This window comes from Salvelinus fontinalis, chromosome 8, assembly GCF_029448725.1.
Source record: "Salvelinus fontinalis isolate EN_2023a chromosome 8, ASM2944872v1, whole genome shotgun sequence".
Classification (NCBI taxonomy): domain Eukaryota; kingdom Metazoa; phylum Chordata; class Actinopteri; order Salmoniformes; family Salmonidae; genus Salvelinus; species Salvelinus fontinalis.
In genome coordinates, this window is record NC_074672.1 from 1,549,034 (window position 1) to 1,571,103 (window position 22,070).

The 22,070-nt window shown below is 43.1% G+C and overlaps 1 protein-coding gene across 2 annotated transcripts in view; it reads right to left on the reverse strand.

The window, feature by feature from the left end:
- The window catches only part of LOC129860353 (SH3 and multiple ankyrin repeat domains protein 1-like), a 60,604-nt gene that overhangs the window by 12,801 nt on the left and 25,733 nt on the right, over nt 1–22,070 (reverse strand). For both annotated transcript variants that reach the window (XM_055930679.1, XM_055930678.1), the window contains exons 3-18: nt 14,793–14,996; nt 14,167–14,238; nt 11,688–11,796; nt 11,357–11,508; nt 11,102–11,269; nt 10,719–10,760; nt 9,965–10,081; nt 9,730–9,807; nt 9,409–9,475; nt 7,706–7,884; nt 7,397–7,527; nt 6,999–7,150; nt 6,720–6,833; nt 6,226–6,304; nt 550–632; nt 224–348 (exon numbers count right to left, since the gene is read on the reverse strand). In XM_055930679.1, the coding sequence (XP_055786654.1) occupies nt 224–348; nt 550–632; nt 6,226–6,304; nt 6,720–6,833; nt 6,999–7,150; nt 7,397–7,527; nt 7,706–7,884; nt 9,409–9,475; nt 9,730–9,807; nt 9,965–10,081; nt 10,719–10,760; nt 11,102–11,269; nt 11,357–11,508; nt 11,688–11,796; nt 14,167–14,238; nt 14,793–14,996 (1,872 nt within the window). The remainder of the gene's footprint in view (nt 1–223; nt 349–549; nt 633–6,225; nt 6,305–6,719; nt 6,834–6,998; nt 7,151–7,396; nt 7,528–7,705; nt 7,885–9,408; nt 9,476–9,729; nt 9,808–9,964; nt 10,082–10,718; nt 10,761–11,101; nt 11,270–11,356; nt 11,509–11,687; nt 11,797–14,166; nt 14,239–14,792; nt 14,997–22,070) is intronic.

The following is a 22,070-nucleotide window of genomic DNA, read 5'->3' on the forward strand; positions in this document are numbered from 1 at the left end:
ACACACACACACACACACACACACACACACACACACACACAGAGAGAGCGAGAGATAACACGGGCTGGCAACAAGACTAAACTGTCATACTGCACTGTTTGAGTTCAAACTGGAAACAAATAAAAAAATCTACAACTTGATAGTCCGTACAAAAGTTGATCCCATGTTGATTTCCAGTCCTGCATAAACTCTCAGAAAGACAAGCCTTTCCAGGGATCCATACCTCAATAAGGAAGTCCCCCATCCTTAGGCCAGCCCTCCAGGCCACACCGCCCTCATCCACAGACTCCAGGTACTGCAGCGCGGGGAATGCTGGGGTCGGCGTGAACTCCTCTATAGGAGTCTGGGCTGCAGAGAGGCAAGTCAAGAACAAGAGGATAAGGGAGAGAAGTAATAAAATAGTGTTAACGTGGAAGCAGGGAGATAGGATGGAAGAAATGGGCAAGAGGAAATGCGAGAGGTGAAAGTTAAACATAGAAGAGTAGGGGACTGTGGACGCTGGAGATAGGAGACATCCAAGGGTATTTCGGAGGAGAGGCACTCACTCACCTTTGGCTCCCCGAAGCACAAAGCCAAAGCCCTCATTGTCTTTCTTCTGCAGGAGCACTGTCTTCTCCTTAATGATGTAGTCACTTAGAGAGAATAAGGAGGAAGGGGAGGAGGGAGAGGGGAGGGGGGCAACGAGCAAGAGAGAGCAAGCTATATGACTTCTTTAGTAACAGAAAGCCTCATTGTCATGCAAATAAAGCATTTCTGAATCTGGGAGACAGCTATACTGCATCACATTATGAAATCACACTGCACCAAAAGATGGGGGGGCTTGAGGCATGTCATACAAAGAGCACCACCATACAAAGACACTCGTCAAACCAGGGTAGAGTCGGTGTCATGATGGGCGAGGAGGAGTGTACTGGAGAGACCTCTCCATAATCCAGCATAATGCTGACTAGCGCCAGGAAGCACGTGGGAATGTACATTAAAAAAAGAATGCTGCATAGACACTTCACTGTTAATGGGAACTTATAAACACACCTGTAATACTGCATTGGCTTTCTTCAAGCTTTCACTGCACTAGCTAACTTGGTTACCTCTCATCCTACTTCTCCACTTGATGATGTAGAGGTAGGGATCTATGACGTACAGGTAGGGATCTATGATGTACAGGTAGGGATCTATGATGTACAGGTAGGGATCTATGATGTACAGGTAGGGATCTATGATGTAGAGGTAGGAATCTATGATGTAGAAGTAGGGATCTATGATGTACAGGTAGGGATCTATGATGTACAGGTAGGGATCTATGATGTACAGGTAGGGATCTATGATGTACAGGTAGGGATCTATGATGTAGAGGTAGGAATCTATGATGTAGAAGTAGGGATCTATGATGTAGAAGTAGGGATCTATGATGTACAGGTAGGGATCTATGATGTACAGGTAGGGATCTATGATGTACAGGTAGGGATCTATGATGTACAGGTAGGGATCTATGATGTACAGGTAGGGATCTATGATGTACAGGTAGGGATCTATGATGTAGAGGTAGGGATCTATGATGTAGAGGTAGGAATCTATGATGTACAGGTAGGGATCTATGATGTACAGGTAGGGATCTATGATGTACAGGTAGGGATCTATGATGTAGAGGTAGGGATCTATGATGTAGAGGTAGGGATCTATGATGTAGAGGTAGGGATCTATGATGTACAGGTAGGAATCTATGATGTACAGGTAGGGATCTATGATGTACAGGTAGGGATCTACGTTTGAGTAGCAGTTAGTCATCGCTCTTCATAATGACATATGCTGTTTTTCATCGATGGTTGACATTTGTTATGATATGGTAGGATTCGTTTTACGGCACAGGGTTACGAGTTGGTCATTGCTCCATTGCCATGTCTGGGACTTCTGTTGCCTGTCAGATTTATGGCTGCCTGACAGCGGTTCTCCCTCATGTAGAGCTCAGTGAATACAGGAGCTCTACATGAGCTCTATACTGTACTACGACAACAGTGTCTCCAATTCACGCTGTAAAGCCTGCCGGGTCTCAATTCACACTGTTTTACGAGCTCAGTGCACGCTGTAACCTCAGACTTAACAGCCATATACAACGACAGGGTCTCCGTTCATTTAAAGGTCTCAATTTGACATGCTGTTTCGCAACTCCATTAGGATGTCTGGCTCTTCGGTCACTGTATGACTTGTGGTTGAATCCGGTCACTGTATGACTTGTGGTTGAATCCGGTCACTGTATGACTTGTGGTTGAATCCGGTCACTGTATGACTAGTGGTTGAATCCGGTCACTGTATGACTTGTGGTTGAATCCGGTCACTGTATGACTTGTGGTTGAATCCATTGGGTTGAAATACCAGTATTTTATTCCGGAGCTTCGTTTTTCTGCATTAGATGCTCGGATAAACTCAAACTGACACGGCGTCCAATCGACTGTGCAAATCCACCGAGGTAGAACACGGCCGAGGATGAGAGTCTTTGCTTTTCTGGGAGTTGCCGAACTCGGTGTGAGCAGGCAGTACATGGGATCCATTACAAAGCCGAAAAAACCCCTGTTCACTTCTCATACTGAGGTCTACAGTTTGTACTGTCCCCTTTCATCCGTCCCTTGTGCGTCGCCACACTGTCAGCGTTACGGTTTCGCCAACGCAAAAAGCCGCCTTCCATCCATCTGCTGTTCACACTTCATTCCTTTCCTCGCATCCCGTCTCCTTCGTGCATTCCCTCTCAAAGGATACACATCTACATGTAGCAGTGTGCTCAAATGGCTGGTTTGTATCATTTCATCCCCAAGGCAACAGAGGTAGGTAAGTATGACACTGTGGTTCTTTGAAATAGTCTGTACCATTTAACCCCCGTCGTTCCTGTTATATGTGCATATCGACTGCTTCTACGTCACATGAATCCACCATTGGCCAGTGTGACACTCACAGTGGTCACAGTATACATCCACATATTACAGTAGCCTACATGTGCGCTCCCTTCTGACTCCTGAATCATCCTCTGTAGCTTCCAGGATTGTCCAGAAGAAGCAGCGTTGTAGGCATACGTACTTACATACTCATCTTCTACATTTACAGACATACAATTAAACCATGAGACACAATGACACATACACGCAGACACAATCCAGGGACACGGACACAGATGAACTACTCCCACAACGACACTCAACCACAGTGACACACGCACGGTGACTGTGCGCTCGCACCCACTTACACACGCACACGAAGGAAATCACAAGCAAACCACTTAGTGTGTCCACTTCTCGCCCTTTCTATAAAACAATTATCATCCTATAGGTTAGTGGTACAAACACAGATGGAACACACAATGTATGAGATGTGGCAATATATAGCTGACATCGCAGCATGCTCTCAGACTACACTCAGAAATACATGAGAGGGGAGAAACAGAGATAGACATGCTGCAGTCAGAGCCTCCATTCAATAGCCACTTCCGTCACACACAAATGTTCACACACACACTGGAAAAAGATGATTTAACACACACACACACACATATACACACACACACACACACACACACACAAATACACAAATACACACAGACACAATACAAATACACACACACACAATACATAGCTTATTAATCCGCCTTTCAAATCCACGGCCTCTCTGTTGCATCTACCTCTCCCCTCTCTCCATTGTCCTCTCCTCACATCCATAGCCAGGCAATGAATGAGGAAACAGCGGCTACCTGTAAATGAACCACACGCTCCTGTTTCTGGGGCCCAGTGACGGCCACGAAGAAGAGAGGGAGAGAGAGAGAGACAGATCTCTCTCTCCGCATCCCCCCATTGCCATTTCCCCCCTCCTCTCCTCCAACCCCTCCTCTCCCTCCGCCTCTCGCTCTGCCGGCGAGAGCACAGCCAGAGAGAGCCGCGAGAGTGGAGGAGAGGAGGAGAGAGAGATGAGAAGAGGGAGGAGAGAGCGAGCGCTGGCCGAGCACGTCTACACCCTGCATGCTTAAGACAGTGCGAAAGAGAGAGAGAGAGAGTAGAGAGAGAGAGAGGAGGAGAGAGGGAGGGAGAGTGAAAGAAAGAAAGAAAGAAAGAAGGAGAAAGCTACAGAGATGGTTCTCTGCGACAAGGAGAGAGAGCGCAAGAGAGAGGAGGGAGAGAGCGCTGGATGTGAAAAAAGGGAAGGGGGAGGGAAAGAGAGAGTGGTGGTTTAGCATAAAAGAGGGAGAGAAAAGAGATGCTTTTGCAGGTGGGGGAAGGGGGGTGGGGTAACAGACAGCAGGGATGGTGTGTTTCCTTGAACATCCACTGACTGGTTTCTGGCAGATTCACAAACAGCTGATTTCCACTCCAGAGAGATTTCCTAATCTGCAAATACAGACACACACATGCACATAACAGCACTTGCGACATTCAAATTCGAACAAAACCCACTCACAAAATCTCATTGACATTCTCCCAAACACACAAACGCAGTGGGTAGCAGCAGCCGTACATCTGGAGCTGGATCCGGTTCAAAATGCTACTGTATTACAAATCGGCAACATAACCACCACTGTACTACACACATGTCCACATGCACTCTCTCTTCACACAGACGTCATCCACCGTCTGAGTCACTGGTCATTGTTCACATAGCCAAATACCAGTGAACCTGTATTAAGCTCAGTGACATTGTGACTGATAATAAGAGCTTCTTAGCACACGGCCAATGTCAGCTACACGTTGTAAGCCCAAAACCCTGGGGGCGTGGAGTCCCTCCTCACACTTTCCGATTGACCGAACGAACGCTCATCGCCTCCAAATCCCCAAGACTCATCATCAGGATGTTGTGCCGCACGCTCACACACACACACACACACACACACACACACACACACACACACACACACACACACACACACACACACACACACACACACACACACACACACACACACACACACACACACACACACACACACACACACACACACATACACACACAGCACTGTTAGCCCTCATGATGCACACCACAACTGCAGCTGTCTGGGGCTGGACTGCAGCTTGACGCTAGCGGAGTAGACAGATGCAATGGTGGAGAAGGAATCCATCGTCAACATTTATGGCATTATTTTTAACAGGGAAAATAAGCAGGACTGGACGGGCGAATTTGCAGGGGTGATTGGTCATGTGAGCAGGGACAACACAAGTTGGGCTCCAGCCACCCTGGTCATAGACTGTTCTCTCTGATACCGCACGGCAAGCGGTACCGGAGCGCCAAGTCTAGATCCAAGAGGCTTCTAAACAGCTTCTACCCCCAAGCCGTAAGACTCCTGAACATCTAATCAAATGGCCACCCAGACTATTTGTATTGCCCCCCCTTTACACTGCTGCTACTCTCTGTTATTATCTATGCATAGTCACTTTAATAACTCTACCTACATATACATATTACCTCATAATACTAACCGGTGCCCTTGCACGTTGACTCTGTACGCCCCAGTTATTTTACTGCTGCTCTTTAATTCTTTGTTACTTTTATTTCTTACCCTTCTTTTTTTAAAGGTATTTTTACATTTTATTTTTTAAACTGCATTGTTGGTTAGGGCTTGTAAGTAAGCATTTCACTGTAATGTGAAATGTTGTATTTGGGCTCCATGTGACAAATACAATTTGATACGATTTGATTTTGGCCAGATGAACGAGCAGAAAGTCAAGCAACTTTGTCTGCTAGACGCAGAAGAAGTAGAATTGAACGGACGTGTCGACTTCAGCGCTTTTAGCGCTCGCATGGTCTTAATACAGCTGAACAACAGCGTAAACGAGCAATCACTTCAGGTTCACCCCGACACACACCTTCCTCCAGTTCTCAACCCCGAAACACACCCATCAGAAACACAAACGAATTAGCCGCTTCTAGCTGTCCACCTACACAAGTGACAAAACACGGCTAAAACATGAAAGTAAATCATGTCTAATCTGACTGGATGTGTCCTACTGAGAATCATTAGGGCTGCAGAGCACGATTAGTACTGGGTATTCAATCTTAGCATGGTTCGCTAGTGATTTCCCCTAGCCCCTTGCCTTCTGTTCCTTCATTACTTCACTATTGCTCCACCCTTAGAACTTGGTGACCTTGGTGACCATGAGTCCCAGGGGTAAAAAGGACTTTGCGTCGGGTCATTCATCGATACGTCTAGTCGCCGAGGGCCAGCAGATGACAAGTTTCTATCAAGTCCAGTCTTACCTGGGGCCATCCACGCCATCATATGCTCCCATGGTGACATTACGAAACAGCTTCCTCTTGGCTTTCTCACTGCGCGTCTCTGGAACCCAAAGAGTTCATGTGTTACATTTATATTAATGTGTGGGGTTTTTTCTCGCGTCTTCGTGTTCCACTATTTGTGTACTCAGTGTGTCTTTGTCTACTTTTGTATTCCGCTGCATCACCTCTGAAACACACAATGATCAAGTTGGTGGTTGTGGTGGTGTGCTATTAATGTTACTGGGTGGGTGTGATACATGCCCTGCTGCATGTAACATTGTGAGGATGTCCTGCAGTCAATAGAATGTTGGCAACTGAATGAAGACAAAATGAGTCATTCAGTAAGTGGGGTTAGCATCTGTAGAGGGATTCTGCTTGGTGTTTGTCTGAGCTGATGCGATGCGAGTGAGGATTGTGTCTTTGTCTGAGCACATAGTTGTATTTGGTTTCTATAAGGTTGGGTGGTGTTGTCTCACCTGATCGATTGTCCTTACTGGGAGGACCCACCTCCTCCACACAATCTGAGGGGAACCAGCCTGTACGACCTTTCACTGTGCCCTCCCAGAACCCCCCCTCTCCAACACTCAACACTGAGAGAAGGAAGGAGAGAGAGAGAGAGAGAGAGAGAGAGAGAGAGAGAGAGAGAGAGAGAGAGAGAGATAGAGATATAGAGATAGAGAAGAAGGGTGCATCACAACTTTACAATCAACACAGTGGCACTCCAAAAACCCACTCCTCTCTGAATCTCTCTTTACCTTTGACTTTGTCTCCTTTGTTGATGCTGAGTTCTTTCTCTCCGTGGGCAGTGTAGGCCCTCGTGGCCATGTACACTCGCCCTGGGACCGCACTATACATATGCCTCATCTGACCCCCAGCCGACCACCCGCCACTACCCGCTGAGGTTGCACTGCAAGAGGAAAGACAGAGGAAGAGTTTGTGTATCATGGAACAACACCTGGGGAGACCAGTAGCGGAGATAGAGGGACAAGAAATGGCTCATGACAGGGGTTTGCACTACGAGAATAACAGTTTTGGAAACTTTAAAGCTGGTAAAGCTGGTACCCCATTGGCTGTAGACAACCGAAAGCCATGTAAAAACCTCACTTTTTGGATATGCACAGTATTACAGTCTCTCCCTCCAATATGCTCTCACCCCTGTCTGCCGCGCTGTGGTTTGCTTTGATGCCTCTCCTCTGTGTCGCTCTGCCCTCCTCCTCGCGACGGGGAGCGGGTACGGGCCCTGGGACTGCTGGAGCTCCTCACACCCACAGAGGCCCTGCGAGCCTAAACAGAGAGGGAACACACGCACACGCAAGATGAAATATAGAATTGTGTTGAGACTTGCACAGACCCAAACTCACAATTCATTGGTTAACATCCCAAAGTAACTAAGAGCATAGCTCCCCAATAAACCATACAGTTGCAATCTCCTACTACATCTGCATACTGTGTCTCTCAGTACCTGTCCAGGGGTGGGATTGGCTCCAGCAGCCTTGTTGGATAGGGCCATGGGGTCAGGCAGGGTCATGCTGTTATCACTGTTAGCACGCAGGAGGGGGTAGGGGTGAGCCATGAGGAGAGGGAGCGTGCGTGCACTCTCTCCTCTTTTGGGAGCATACTTTGGGGATTCCAGAAAGGGCACTGAGAACAGAGAGTCACAGGTAGGTGGGAAAACAATGAGGTTAGTGCAAGAGGTGAGAGAAAGAGGGAGGGGATATGAGAGAGAGTGTGAACAATTAATAACAACCCGACTCAAGTGATTCGGAAGCAAAGACAATCGACAGGTAACACAGACGGACTTGAACACCACACACACCCCTCGAACTGGGCAAGCAATAAACTAAAGCATCAGTTGAGGTTAACCGGCCACCTCTGGACCAATAGTGGTTTGAGAAACAAAAGAGTTTGTAAAATGTCTTAGGGATTAGCCTCTGTATGCTGATCCAGTGCATCACATCAAACACCATCTGCCAGGGCGATAAAACAACCTAATATGATGGCAAAATATAATAAGCCAATCTGGTTTGGGCTTAGTGGGACTATCATTTGTTTATCAACATAACAATGACCCAACACACCTCCAGGCTGTGTAAGGGCTATTTGACCAAGAAGGAGAGTGATGGAGTGCTGCATCAGATGACCTGGCCTCCACAATCACACAACCTCAACCCATTTGAGATGGTTTGGGATGAGTAGGACCGCAGAGTGAAGGAAAATCAGCCAACAAGTGCCTAGCATATGTGGGAACTCCTTCAAGACTGTTGGAAAAGCCTTCCAGGTGAAGCTGATTGAGAGAATGCCAAAGTCATCAAGGCAAAGGGTGGCAACTTTAAGAAATCTAAAATATATTTTGATTTGTTTAACACTTGTTTGGTTACTACATTATTCCATATGTGCTATTTCATAGTTTTGATGTCTTCACTATTATTCTACAATGTAGAAAATAGTAAAAAAAAAAAAAGACCCTTGAATGAGTAGGTGTGTCCAAACTTTTTACTGGTACTGTATATATACTGTATATATCAATCTTGAACAGGATTATCTTTTTTGGATGCAATTTGAATTTGAAGACTGCTCGCGCCTGCTCTAATTTAACCCAACAATATTCAAGTGATAGGCCGTTTTAAAAATCTGCAGCTACAATTTAAAAAAAAACCACACATCTTTAAAATAAAAAAATAAGGTAACTCCCGAAAGCCAGATGGAGATGATAAATTATACATGCATTTGTCCTTATACCGTAGCATAGGCAATGCTGCAGTAAACGTAGGCCTACCTGTCACAAGAAAAAAAAAGCTACCATGATGAGATGATAGGTCTACATGCACTGTGAACTGCACTCCATACGGAGAGGGGCTGTCTGTCCCCAACATGAGCGTTGATGATTGATCATGCAGAGAGCCGAGAGAAGACCGCAGAGAAGCCAGATTTAAACATGGCATAGAATGTAACAGTTCCATTTCACATCATGTTGTTGATATAAATAATTTATTATAATTGATCTGTTTCTCGCAGTTATTTATCCCAGGAAAAGGGAGTGGTTTTGGGTGGTAAATCTCGGTAACCGGGTTCCCGCCGTTCAACGCTAACAGACACTCATGCACCAAAACTCACTATCAATCACTTCCCAATCTGAACAGACCTAAGTGGAGGACGAAGACTTACCCACATCTGCATCTCTGTGGTTTTTGAGGATTTCCCCAAGTTCAAAATGGCCCGACATTACTGCTACCTTCAAAACACAGACACATGTGCGCACACATACAATTACATGCAGCACTGTAACACATGCATCAGGTAAAGGAAGAGTTCCTCCAAAACAGCAAATGACCAATTTAATAAACGCTTAGCAAATAATACATTTAAAACAACTAACTGATTTTCAACTCAATGGTTTATTGACGTATAGCAAACCTGATTACATTGGCGCTAGTCGGCAGAATAAATAACTAAAGAAAACTGAAAACATGAAGTTGTTATTGATACCTGAAAGGGGGTTTGCCCATGCTTGTTCTTCATTTCCTTATTGGCCCCTCTGTAGAGCAGAACACGGACACAGCTTTCCTGATTGGCCAGAAAGACAGCCACTGTTTAACTTCATTCAGGACTAAAATGTTACACAGACATTTGGAACTCAAAAAGCAGTTACTTTACGTTCAACTTTGAATGGACACGAACACTGATTATTGTGTTGTCCCCGTATTTCAAAAATGGTACTTACCTTATTATACAGGGCACAAATATGAAGTGCGGTGTTCCCTGAGGCATTCTGAGAAGTGGTATCTGCCCCATAGAACAGAAGGTGCTCCAAGTGCTGGGCAAAACCATTCTGGCAGGCCTTGGGAGGAGGGGGTGTAAAGAAAGTATCTAAAGATTAAAATTATTAACAAAGGAGAATCTGAGGGGTTGGGTCATCCCTTCCCAATCAATTGAAAATATGCAATTACTGTGCTTCTTCAAAAAATTGTGACACATTGAAAGATAAACAGAATAAAAGATAGAACTGATGAATTTCTGAACCATTGCAAAATAAAGAATAAATGAAGAAATTAAAACAATAAAAATAAGCTTTTGACCTTCCCCTTAACGGTTTCCACTTTCTTTATTTGCACTTAAAATAACACAACACAAAATTAGAGAAGTAACAAAACACAGGACACTACACAAGTTAACATGAACTAAAGATGAAAAAACAGCAGCGCACTGAGATAGTGAGTGAATGACGTAGAGATAGAAGATGTCAGCACGAGATGGTGTCTCATGTTTATCCGCATTGGACTCAACAGTTGCATGAGATGAATGTACTGAATTGTGAAGGATCACCGTTTCAGGAAGAAAGAACTCAACTCTGCTCTCTTTCTTTTTTTAACACCTTTGAGGCCATGGAAGGTCATGCAAGGTCATGATCCTAAGAGTCACTCTTCCCCCAACTTCACAACTTGAATGGAAGTATTCATGGATTCGATGAGCAGTACCTTGTGTATTTCTTGCATTCCAAATTCCTCTTCATCCCTGAGCTATGGAGAGAAAGGAAGAGCGGAAGAAAGGGAAACAATAGAAAGAGACCAGCGAGAAGGTGTCTCAATGGAGGGGAAATGTTTAAGACATGGACAGGACAGGAGACTGAAAGTATGCTAAAAACCTAATGTACTATACCAACGTATGATAATACGCAGAAGACAAAAATACACAGAAATCAACACACAAAAATGATCGATACACATAAAAATATGATATTTCAGATACTATGAAAGTCAAAGTCAAACACTGACATATTTACAACACACAAAACAACACACAAAACAATATCAACCCCCATCCTTGAGATAGGCGGCCGGACAGACAGCCAGACGGATACCTGGTGAGACTCCTCCCAGCCATTCTCATCCCTCACTCCCAGTTTGGCCCTGTAGTAGAGTAGGGTCTCGCAGCAGGAGGTGTCACCGCCTGTCAGCACTGAGTGGTACAGTGGGGTCAGGCTACATCGGTCTTTGTAGTTAGGAGATGCTCCCAGGGACAGAAGAGCCTAGCAAGGACGGGGAAAAGACATGTTTATTGTGTGTGTGTGTGTGTGTGTGTGTGTGCGTCTGTGTGTGTGTGTAGTCCTAGTTACCAGCAGTGCAACGTGATTGTGTGCCCTGACAGCCTTGTGTACGGCTGTCAGTCCATCTCTGGTTCTAAAGTCCACATGGGCCCCACCCTGAACGAGCACCCTGATCCCCTCCACTGTCATGCCAGACTGCACCGCCACAGACAGTGGGGATTCTGAAGAAGATGGAGAGAGAGAGAGAGAGGAAGGAGGCGGGAAATGGAGGAACAAGGAGAGAGGGGGGGAGCAGAGAAAGTGTTTGAGATTAAGGGGGTTGTCAATATCTGAAATGATATGATTTGACTGAAAACAGTGTCATGCAGTGGCAACTCTATCAAGCTAGTGTTCAACTCACCCCCGTTGTCAGGGTCATGGTAGTTTGGGTCGAGACCTTTTTCCAGGACTTTTGACATCTTATCTATTGATCCACTTGCAATGTAGTCCATGAACTTTTTCAGACTCACCTGCAAGGTAAGAGGTTTACTGGCCAATATAAACATTAGTCTGTCGTAAACCCGACTAACAAATCTCGGGGGAGAGAACATTTTTGTAATGTTAACTGTAATGTTCCCCTAATGTTTGAGTGTCAAGTTTTCTATTAGTTGGAGGAATGTTATATCTACAGTACAGGGAGATCTAAAAGTATTGGGACAGTGACACGTGTTGTTGTTTTGGCTCTGTACTCAAACACTTTGGATTTTAAATGATACAATGACTATGAGGTTAAAGCAGGGGTTGGAACAAAAATGATTTTCCAATAATTTACCTCTGAACAGAACCACTATTTTTTTGTTTCGTTCCACTGTTCCGACCAACAAAATAAAGTTCTGAACCGTTTCGAACTTCAAGACAGTACCGGTTTATTTAGTTCCTTTCTGTTCCTTTTTTAACCTGTGAAATCAACCGTTTTTTACATTTACCTCACTATATTACTTAACCAATCAGTGTGGATAGAGCAGGCAAGCTAGTTGCTTAAATGCGTGATGGATAGACAAGTGTAGCCTATGGTGCAAGATGTGACTGAAATTTTGCAGGTGGGCATCTTGTTATGACATGCATTATCTGAATTAGGTCCACAGAATTATACCTAGGAGGAGCGGCTTCTAATGTAGGAATTTTGAATGTGCTTTGAGCTAGCTAGCTAACAAGCTTGTGTGTGCAGAGCGGCGCCAGAATTAAAAACACGTCTTACCTTTTTGGAGTTAATAAATCCAACGTGAAACAAGCACATTGTTTTCTAGCTAATTAAAAATCTCTCTCCTTATCTTCTGAATCAAGCTTCTAATGTCAGTATAGTAGCCCCATGTAGTCTAAACATGCACAGGCAAAGATATTCAGCTTGCAGGCAGACTCTGGAATAAGTTTGAGTGAGAGAGCGAGGGCTTTGCATAGGCACTTTATTGTGTTTTGTTGTGTGACTAGAAAAAAATGTAAAATAACCTTATTAACTGGTTCCCATGCTTTTTAAAGAATGGTGCTGTTCCAGAACAGTATGGATCACTTTTGTTACAGGTTCCGTTTCTGTTCCTTGAAACGTGGGTAGAGCGTTGGGCCAGTAACCGGAAGGTTGCTGGATCAAACCCCGGAGCTGACAAGGTAAAAATCAGTCGTTCTGCCCCAGAGCAAGGCAGTTCCCCAGAGCAAGGCACTGTTCCCCAGAGCAAGGCACTGTTCCCCGGGCGCCGAAGTCATGGATGTCAATTAAGGCAGCCCCCCTGAACCTCTCTGATTCAGAGGGGTCGGGTTAAATACGGAAGACACATTTCAGTTGGACAACTGACTAGGTATCCCCCTTTGCCGGTGTGTTATATTTTTTAAAGCCTTGGAATTGGAATTAACGCTGTAGGCTAACTCGTTTCCAATAGACTATTGTAAAGCCGAGAATCAAAGAATGATGGCAGCTGTGTTGTTACCCTGCTTAACATTTCCCTTGTGCAAATGCACCCATTATTTTTGAGTTAAATCGAGGAGAAAGAGAAAAACATTTGAGTAAAATGCTAACTCTGAAAAGGCAGCATTGATCTCTTCGTCCAGAAACACCACATCAAACCTGACAGAGCTGGTAGCCAAAGTTCCAGAAATTTGTGAAAGAGGAGAAATCTATACACATTATGATAATCAACAAAGATACTTAAATCATATGTTCAAGTGTAACAAAATGTCCATACGAACAATCAAATTGTCTGATAAATGCAAATCAAAACAGCAATAATGACATTAACATACGCATTGCGAAGAATGTATATATATATATATAGAATGTAGGGTGAATCCCCTAGCAGATCTCAAACCCAGGACACCAGCATCAATGACGAATTCCCTAAATACTGTCCCAATAAGGGATATCTCTAGGCCATGGGCTTATTTTTTTTGTGTATGTTTGGTAGGACGTTGATGGAATTTGCAACGTTCCCATGAAACGTGTTTAGAACATTAACATCTTACGTTCTGAGAACATGGCAACCATGTTCTGTGTATGTTTGGGGCAACGTTGATGGAATATTCTCCTAGCCCACAGAAAACTGGACACGAATGTTCTTGCAATGTTCCAATGAAACGTTTCTAGAACATTCATATCTTAAGTTCGAGGACATGGTAACCACGTTCTGGTTCTAATTGACATTAAGGGAATGGTCCCTTGGAAACATTCCTTGCACATCACAGGAAGATTCCTATGAAAACGTAAGTTAATGACCTAATGAGACTCTTGAGGGATTGTTCTCCAATGTTTTGGTAACATTTGTTGTTAGCTAGGAACATTAATTAGCATAGTTATAAAAATATGTTTCCCCTACAAAAGTGACATAAGAATATGATAACAAAATAGGAAGTACCTTGGTGTGCAATTTTGTAAGTAGTTTTTCATCCAGGTTTGTCTGTTTGTATACCCTGGTCTTGTACCTAAACTGTAAAACAGAAAACATTTATGGTAAAACATTTATTTAAATCTTTAAAACCATCTGAAGGATAAGAACCACATTTATTTTCATATTCCTGGCTCCAACTTGGCCTAATCTAAACACTGTAGTGCCTCTGGAATCAACCCTAACCCTGATCTGTTGCATATTTGGAACCCCACCCTGAACACTTGCAAAATATGCACCACCAGAGGGCATCATAATATCAGTGTATGGCGATCACTGTACTGTATATGACTTTAATAGTATGTGAAGCTCCACAGTGAAAAATCTAAGTCGCATCCATGCACTGCAAACCCACTAAAAACGAGATGTATGTTAAATATATTTATAAGAAATCTGTTTTGCTCCTACAAGGTGGTTGTGGTTATGGTGGAGGTCAAATCCATGCATAAAAAAAAAAAATGGAAATCAGACTTGCGGGCAGCCCATTAGTCAAAGTGAGTTTTTAAATGATCTTCCTGAAAAGGGGAAATGGGATAAACATATTTTTACTGCATCACTATCTAACAATGTTTTCCTAGTGTCTTCCATCAAAATACCTCCAAGTAAGGCACCCCTTTCTCAAAGGACTGTGGGTAGTTTCGGAGGCAGCGCTCCTCCTCCAGGAACATGGCATCGCATCCGTCTCCGGCGGGCTGAAAGAGGCCATAGTTATAGACGTCCCACAGTGGCTCGCTCAGCGAACTGATGACCTCCTGCTTGGCGCTCCAAACTGTGAAGTCAGGGTCAAACTGCAGACACCTCTGACAGAGGGAGGAGACGAGAGACAAGACAGCACAGTCAACAGTTGATAAGAGGGAGATCGTGTGTGTGTGTGTGTGTGTGTGTGTGTGTGTGTGTGTGTGTGTGTGTGTGTGTGTGTGTGTGTGTGTGTGTGTGTGTGTGTGTGTGTGTGTGTGTGTGTGTGTGTGTGTGTGTGTGTGTGTGTGTAGGATGGAAGTAAGGAGTGGGTCAAAGGTGTGTTCTACATTTTAAATGCCATTTGATTTGACTGAAAGGTGTATAATTAGCTTGGCAAACAATTTGTGATCCAAATCTAAAGCATAATTACAGTTCATTAACTAAAATGTGGTGACATTGAGGCTGTATTTACGGCTCATGATTGACAAGTCTTTGTATTAAAAGTAGATGTAGTACTTTATGAAAACTGGTTTCACCTTTCTATCGATGGCACTTTACTGGTCTCATTTAAAGCTGACAATAATCATGCATATGCTTCTTGAAATAAATGTATCATCTAACTGAGCTAGCATAAGCCTACTAACTATTGAACATCAAACTGTGCTCATTAACTGTAAAGCTACTGATTCGCTATCACCATTCCGACTCATTTGAATAGATTGAATTAAATATGAACACTGAACATTTCTTGAGCTGAAATAATAGATCCCAGAAATGTTTCATATACACAAAAAGCTTATTTGTAACGGTCCTGACCTGTTTTATGTTGTTTTTTATGTGTTTATGGTCAGGGCATGTGTTTTGGGTGGGCAGTCTATGTTATCTGTTTCTATGTTGGTTTTGGGTTGCCTGGTATGGCTCTTGATTAGAGGCAGGTGGTTTGCGTTTTCCTCTAATTAAGAGTCATATTTAGGTAGGGCGTTCTCACTGTTTGTTTGTGGGTGATTGTCTCCTGTGTCGTTGCATGTATTTACCATACAGGACTGTTTGGCTGTTCGTTTTCGTTTCGATGTCGTCTGTTTCCTGTTCGTGAGTTTACGTTTCAGTTATGTAAGTTTATGTTCAGGTTTCGTTCTACGTCGTTTTTCTTATTTTGTAAGTTTGTTGAAGTGTTTGTTTTCGTGTTGCCATCATCATCGTTTTTTGAAATAAAAGATGGCTTATTTCCCTCAAGCTGCATTTTGGTCTGAAGATCCTTCTCTCCTCACCTCGTCCGAGGATGAGGAGAGTGACAGCCATTACATTATTTCTCTCAAATGTTGTGCATACATTTTTTTCCCATTCCTGTTAGTGAGCATTTCTCTTTTGCCAAGATAATCCATCCACCTGACAGGTGTGGCATATCAAGAAGCTGATTAAACAGCATGATCATTACACAGGTGCACCTTGTGCTGGGAACAATAAAAGGCCACTCTAAAATGTGCACTTTTGTCAGGCGACACAATGCCACAGACGTCTCAGGTTTTGAGGGAGCGTGCAATTGGCATGCTGACTGTAGGAATGTCCACCAGACTTGTTGCCAGAGAATTGAAAGTTAATTTGTCTACCATAAGCCGCCTCCAACGTTGTTTTGGAGAATTTGGCAGTACGTCCAACCGGCCTCACAACCGCACACCACGTGTAACCACGCCAGCTCAGAACCTCCAAATCCGGATTCTTCTTTTGTGGGATCATCTGAGACCAGCCACCCAGACAGCTGGTGGAACTGTGGGATTGCACAACCGAAGAATTTCTGCACAAACTGTCAGAAAGCATCTCAGGAAAGCTCTTCTGCATGCTCTTCGTCCTCACCTGGGTCTTGACCTGACTGCAGTTCGGCGTCGAAACCAACTTCAGTGGACATATGCTCACCTTCGATGGCATGTTGGAGAGGTGTGCTCTTTAGAGATGAATCTCGGTGATGGCAGACAGCGTGTATGAAGTCATGTGGGCGAGTTGTTTGCTGATGTCAATATTATGAACAGAGTTCCCCATGGTGGCGGTGGGGTTATGGTATGGGCAGGTATAAGTTATGGACAATGAACACAATTGCATTTTATTGATGACCATTTGATTGCACAGAGATACTGTGATGCAATCCTGAGGCCCATTGTCGTGCCATCTGTGACCAACAGATGCATATCTGTATTCCTAGTCATGTGAAATCCATAGATTAGGGTCTAATGAATTTATTTAAATCGACAGATTTGCTATTTTTGTTCAGTGTCATTAACAAGACTCAAGACACAAAAGACTCAACACTCGCTCTCTCATCTAAACCAATTATCTGCCTATGCCATAAGCCTAGACCTGCATTGCAGTCAATGAGAAATAGAGATTTTCTTTTTAAACTTCGTTGGAGGATAAAGAGCTTTCCCCCCCACACATGTCTGTGCTTGATACACTAGAGGCTTTCTGGTCACAATGAACAATGTCTTTGATGTTTTCATATGCGTCTGGTAGCACTTCTATACTATTTATTCCCAATGTCGTTTTTTTTCTTGGAACGACAATTGCTTTGCAATGTTTGTCTCGGAAAGTCATGTGTGTATAGTAGTAGGGGGTTAGAGAGATACACACAGAGCTATTGTCCCATGCTTATGATCTGTAAATCAAATTGTACAGTTCAGCATAGTTCCTTGTCTCCCTCCTCTCCCCCTCTGCCTCTACATTTGATACTGTAGCCAACAGCATTGGCATGGCAACCAGTTCATTAGAGGAGCAAGGCACCCGTTGCCGTAGCAATGCCTTGGTGTTCCCTGGGAGGTAAACCATATGAGAGGGGTGGTGTGTGTGTGTGTGTGTGTGTGTGTGTGTGTGTGTGTGTGTGTGTGTGTGTGTGTGTGTGTGTGTGTGTGTGTGTGTGTGTGTGTGTGTGTGTGTGTGTGCGTGCGTGCGTGCGTGCGTGCGTGCGTGCGTGCGTGCGTGCGTGCGTGCGTGCGTGCGTGCGTGCGTGCGTGCGTGCGTGCGTGCGTGCGTGCGTGCGTGCGTGCGTGCGTGCGTGCGTGCGTGCGTGCGTGCGTGCGTGCGTGCGTGCGCAATCCCTTGGAGAGAGTCGGGCTAATGTAATGTACAGTGCCTTCAGAAAGTATTCACACCCCTTTACTTTTTCCACATTTTGTTGTGTTACAGCCTGAATTTAAAATGGATTAAATAGACATGTTGTGCCACTGATCTACACACAATACCCCATAATATCAAACTGGAATTTTAATTGTATAAAAATTTTCAAATTCGTAAACGATTAAAAGCTGAAATGTCTTGAGTCAATAACTATTCAACCCTTTTTCATGGCAAGCCTAAAGAAGTTTAGGAGTAAAAATGTGCTTAACAAATCACATAATAAGTTGCACGGACACATTCCGTGTTCGTTAATAGTGGTTAACATGACTTTTGAATGACAACTCCATCTCTATACCCCATATGTACAATTATCTGTAAGATAGGGATCTTAGTAGTGAATCGAGTAGTGAATTTCAAGCAGAGATTCAACCACAAAGACCAGGGAGGTTTTTTAATGGCTCGCAAAGAAGGGCACCGATTGGTATGTGTAAAAATAAAATAAGCAGACTCTGAATATCCGTTTGAGCATGGTGAAGTCATTAATTACACTTTAGATGGTATATCAATGCACCCAGTCATTACAGAGATACAGGTGTCCTTCCTAACTCAGCTGCCAGAGAGGAAGGAAACTGCTCAGAGATTTCACCATGAGGCCAATGGTGATTTTAAAACAGTTACAGAGTTTCATGGTTGTGATATGAGAAAACTGAGAATGGATCAACAATATTGTAGTTATCCCACAATACTAACCCAAATGACAGAGTGAAAAGAAGGAAGCCTGTGCAGAATAAAATCATTCAAAAACAAGCATCCTATTTGCAAAAAGGCATGTAAGTAATACTGCATAAAATGTGGCAATTTGTTTTACTTTTTGTCCAGAATACAAAGCGTCACGTTTTGGCCAATCCAAAGCATCACGGAGTACCACTTCATATTTTCAAACATGGTGGTGGCTGCATCATGTTATGGGTATGCTTGTCATCAGCAAGGACTTGGGAGTTTTTTAGGATAAAAAAAAATGGAATACAGCTATAAGCACATGTAAAATCCTAGAGGAAAACCGAGTTCAGTTTGCTTTCCTACAGACACTGGGAGATGAATTCACCTTTCAGCAGGACAATAATGTAAAAAAACAAGTACAAATCTACACTGGAGTTGCTTACCAAGACAACATTGAATGTTCATGAGTGGCCGAGTTACAGTTTTGACTTAAATTGGTATGAAAATCTATGGCAAGACTTGACAATGGCTGTCTAGCAATGATCAACAATCAACTTGACAGAGCTTGAATAATTTTCTAAAGATTAATGGGCAAATTGTCACGCACTGACCTTAGAGAGCCTTTTTATTTCTCTGTTTGGTTAGGTCAGGGTGTGATTTGGGTGGGCATTCTAGTTTGTTTATTTCTTTGTTGGCCGGGTATGGTTCCCAATCAGAGGCAGCTGTCTATCGTTGTCTCTGATTGGGGATCATACTTAGGCAGCCCTCTTTCCCACCTTCAGTTGTGGGATCTTGTCTTTATATAGTTGCTGTCTAGTGCTACAGATCTTTATGTTTGTTTGTATTTTGTTGTTTTTTGGTGTAATTTTAAATAAAAGTAAAATGCACGCCTACTACGCTACACCTTGGTCTCCTTCTAACAACGGTCGTAATACAAATATTGTACAATCCAGGTGTGCAAAGCTCTTAGAGACCTAACCAAAAATAATCACAGCTGTAATCGTTGCCAAAGTTGCTTCTACAAAGTATTGACTCAGGGGCGTGAAGAGTTATGTAACTTTCATATTTTTGCATTTCATTTGCAAAAGATTATAAAGACATTTTTTCACTTTGTCATTATTAGGTATTGTGTGTAGATGGGTGAGACAAACATCTGTTTAATCCATTTTGAATGCAGGCTGTAACACGACAGAATATGGAATAAGTCAAGGCGTATGAATACTTTCTGAAAGGCACTGTATGTGTGACACTTCCTCCCGATCATTCTGTGGTTTCCTACAGGATCTTCTGGGGTGCTCTCAGTAGCTGTCCTCATTACATTGAACACAGCATCGTTCAGACATAAATGACTGATCAATGGACAGATGTATTTTGTGTGTGACCTGCTCTCGATCCCCCTGTATTTGCCTCTCCCTTTCTAATATCCTGTGCTTCTCTCTCTCCCTCTCTCCTTCTCTCTCGCGCGCTTTTAGCCTACAGTATGCACTACACTCCCTCATTCTCTCCATCCTCCTTTAATTTCAAACAATTATATTTATGTGAGGTACTGTAAGTGTTTGTTGGAGAGGGTAGTGGGTGATCTAGGTACCCATTGGTGAAAGTGCTCTAAGATCAAGACATCAAATGCCCTCTTGGTGTTTACGCCTTTCACACTGCTGCTCACTGCTCAACAGTCCTCTCGAAACTCATTAAAACCGTATTAGATAATTAAAAATTACTGTTATATTGAGGGCAGATTAGCTGACATGTAGAACAGTTGGGAATGTTCTGGGAATTGGAGTACAGAGAAGATTCACAACAGGGGAAGGGTTAGCATAGGGCACCCATTCTCTCCTGAAATGCCGCTATACAGACTGATTGGTTAGCCAATTCTCACCCACAATCTCACCTACCTACCAAGAAAGCATCTGAAAGGGCAAATCATTGCGAGCTTTAGTGAGAAGTGAGAACTCTGTAATTTCCATCATAATGAATGGCTTTATGTTGTCAATTATGTCGGATTATTAAGTGAGTCAAGCCTCCATTGATTTTTGTTCTTCATGTATAGATAGTTTACAGTCTCTTTAGAAAGTATTCACACCCTTTTACTTTTCCCACGTTTTATTGTTACAGCTTGAATTTAAGATTGATTCAATTGAGATTTTATGTCACTGATCTACACGAAATGCCCCATGGTGTCAACGTTGAATTTTGTTAGTAGAAACATTTAGAAATGAATAAACAATTAAAAGCTGAAATGTCTTGATTCATGAAGTATTCAAACCCTTTTTCATGGCAAGCCTAAATAAGTTCAGGAGTAAAAATGTGCTTAACAAGTCACATAATAAGTTGCATGGACTCTGTGTGCAATAATAGTGTTTAACATGATTTTTGAACAACTACCTCATCTCTGTACCCCACACATACAATTATTTGTAATGTCCCTCAGTTGAGCAGTGAATTTTCAAACACAGATTAAACCACAAAGACCAGGGAGGTATTCAAATGCCTCGCAAAGAAGGGCAACTATTGGTAGATGGGTAAACATTTTAAAAGCAGACATAGAATATTATTTTGATCATGGTGAAGTTAATAATTACACTTTGGATGGTGTATCAATACACTCAGTCACTACAAAGAAACAGGCGTCTTTCCTAACTCAGTTGCCAGAGAGGAAGGAAACTGCTCAGGGATTTCACCATGATGCCAATGGTGATTTTAAAACAGTTACAGAGTTCAATGGTTGTGATAGGATATAACTGAGGATGGATCAATAACATTGTAGTTATTCCACAATACTAACCGAAATGACAGAGTGAAAAGACGGGAAGCCTGTTTGCAACAAGACACTTAAGTAACACTGAAAAAAATATGTGAAAGAAATGCACTTTTTGTCCAGAATACAAAGCGTCATGTTTGGGGGAAATCCAACACAACACATCACTGAGTAGCACTTTTCACATTTTCCAGCATTGCAGTGGCTGCATCATGTTATGGGAATGCTTGTCATCGGCAAGGACTAGGGAGTTTTTTGGATAAAAAGAAACAGAATACAGCTATAAGCACAGGCAAATCCTAGAAGAAAACTTGGCTCAGTTTGTTCCCAACAGACACTGGAGCTGTGTTCGAATACCCACTACTAACATACTGTATACTACATAATTAATGAGTATATGCTAAACTCAGCAAAAAAAGAGACAGGACCCTGTTTTTCAAAGATAAGAATCCAAATAACTTCACAGATCCTCATTGTAAAGGGTTTAAACTCTGTTTCCCATGCTTGTTCAATGAACCATAAACAATTAATGAACATGCACCTGTGGAACGGTCGTTAAGACACTAACAGCTTACAGACGGTAGGCAATTAATGTCACAGTTATGAAAACTTAGGACAC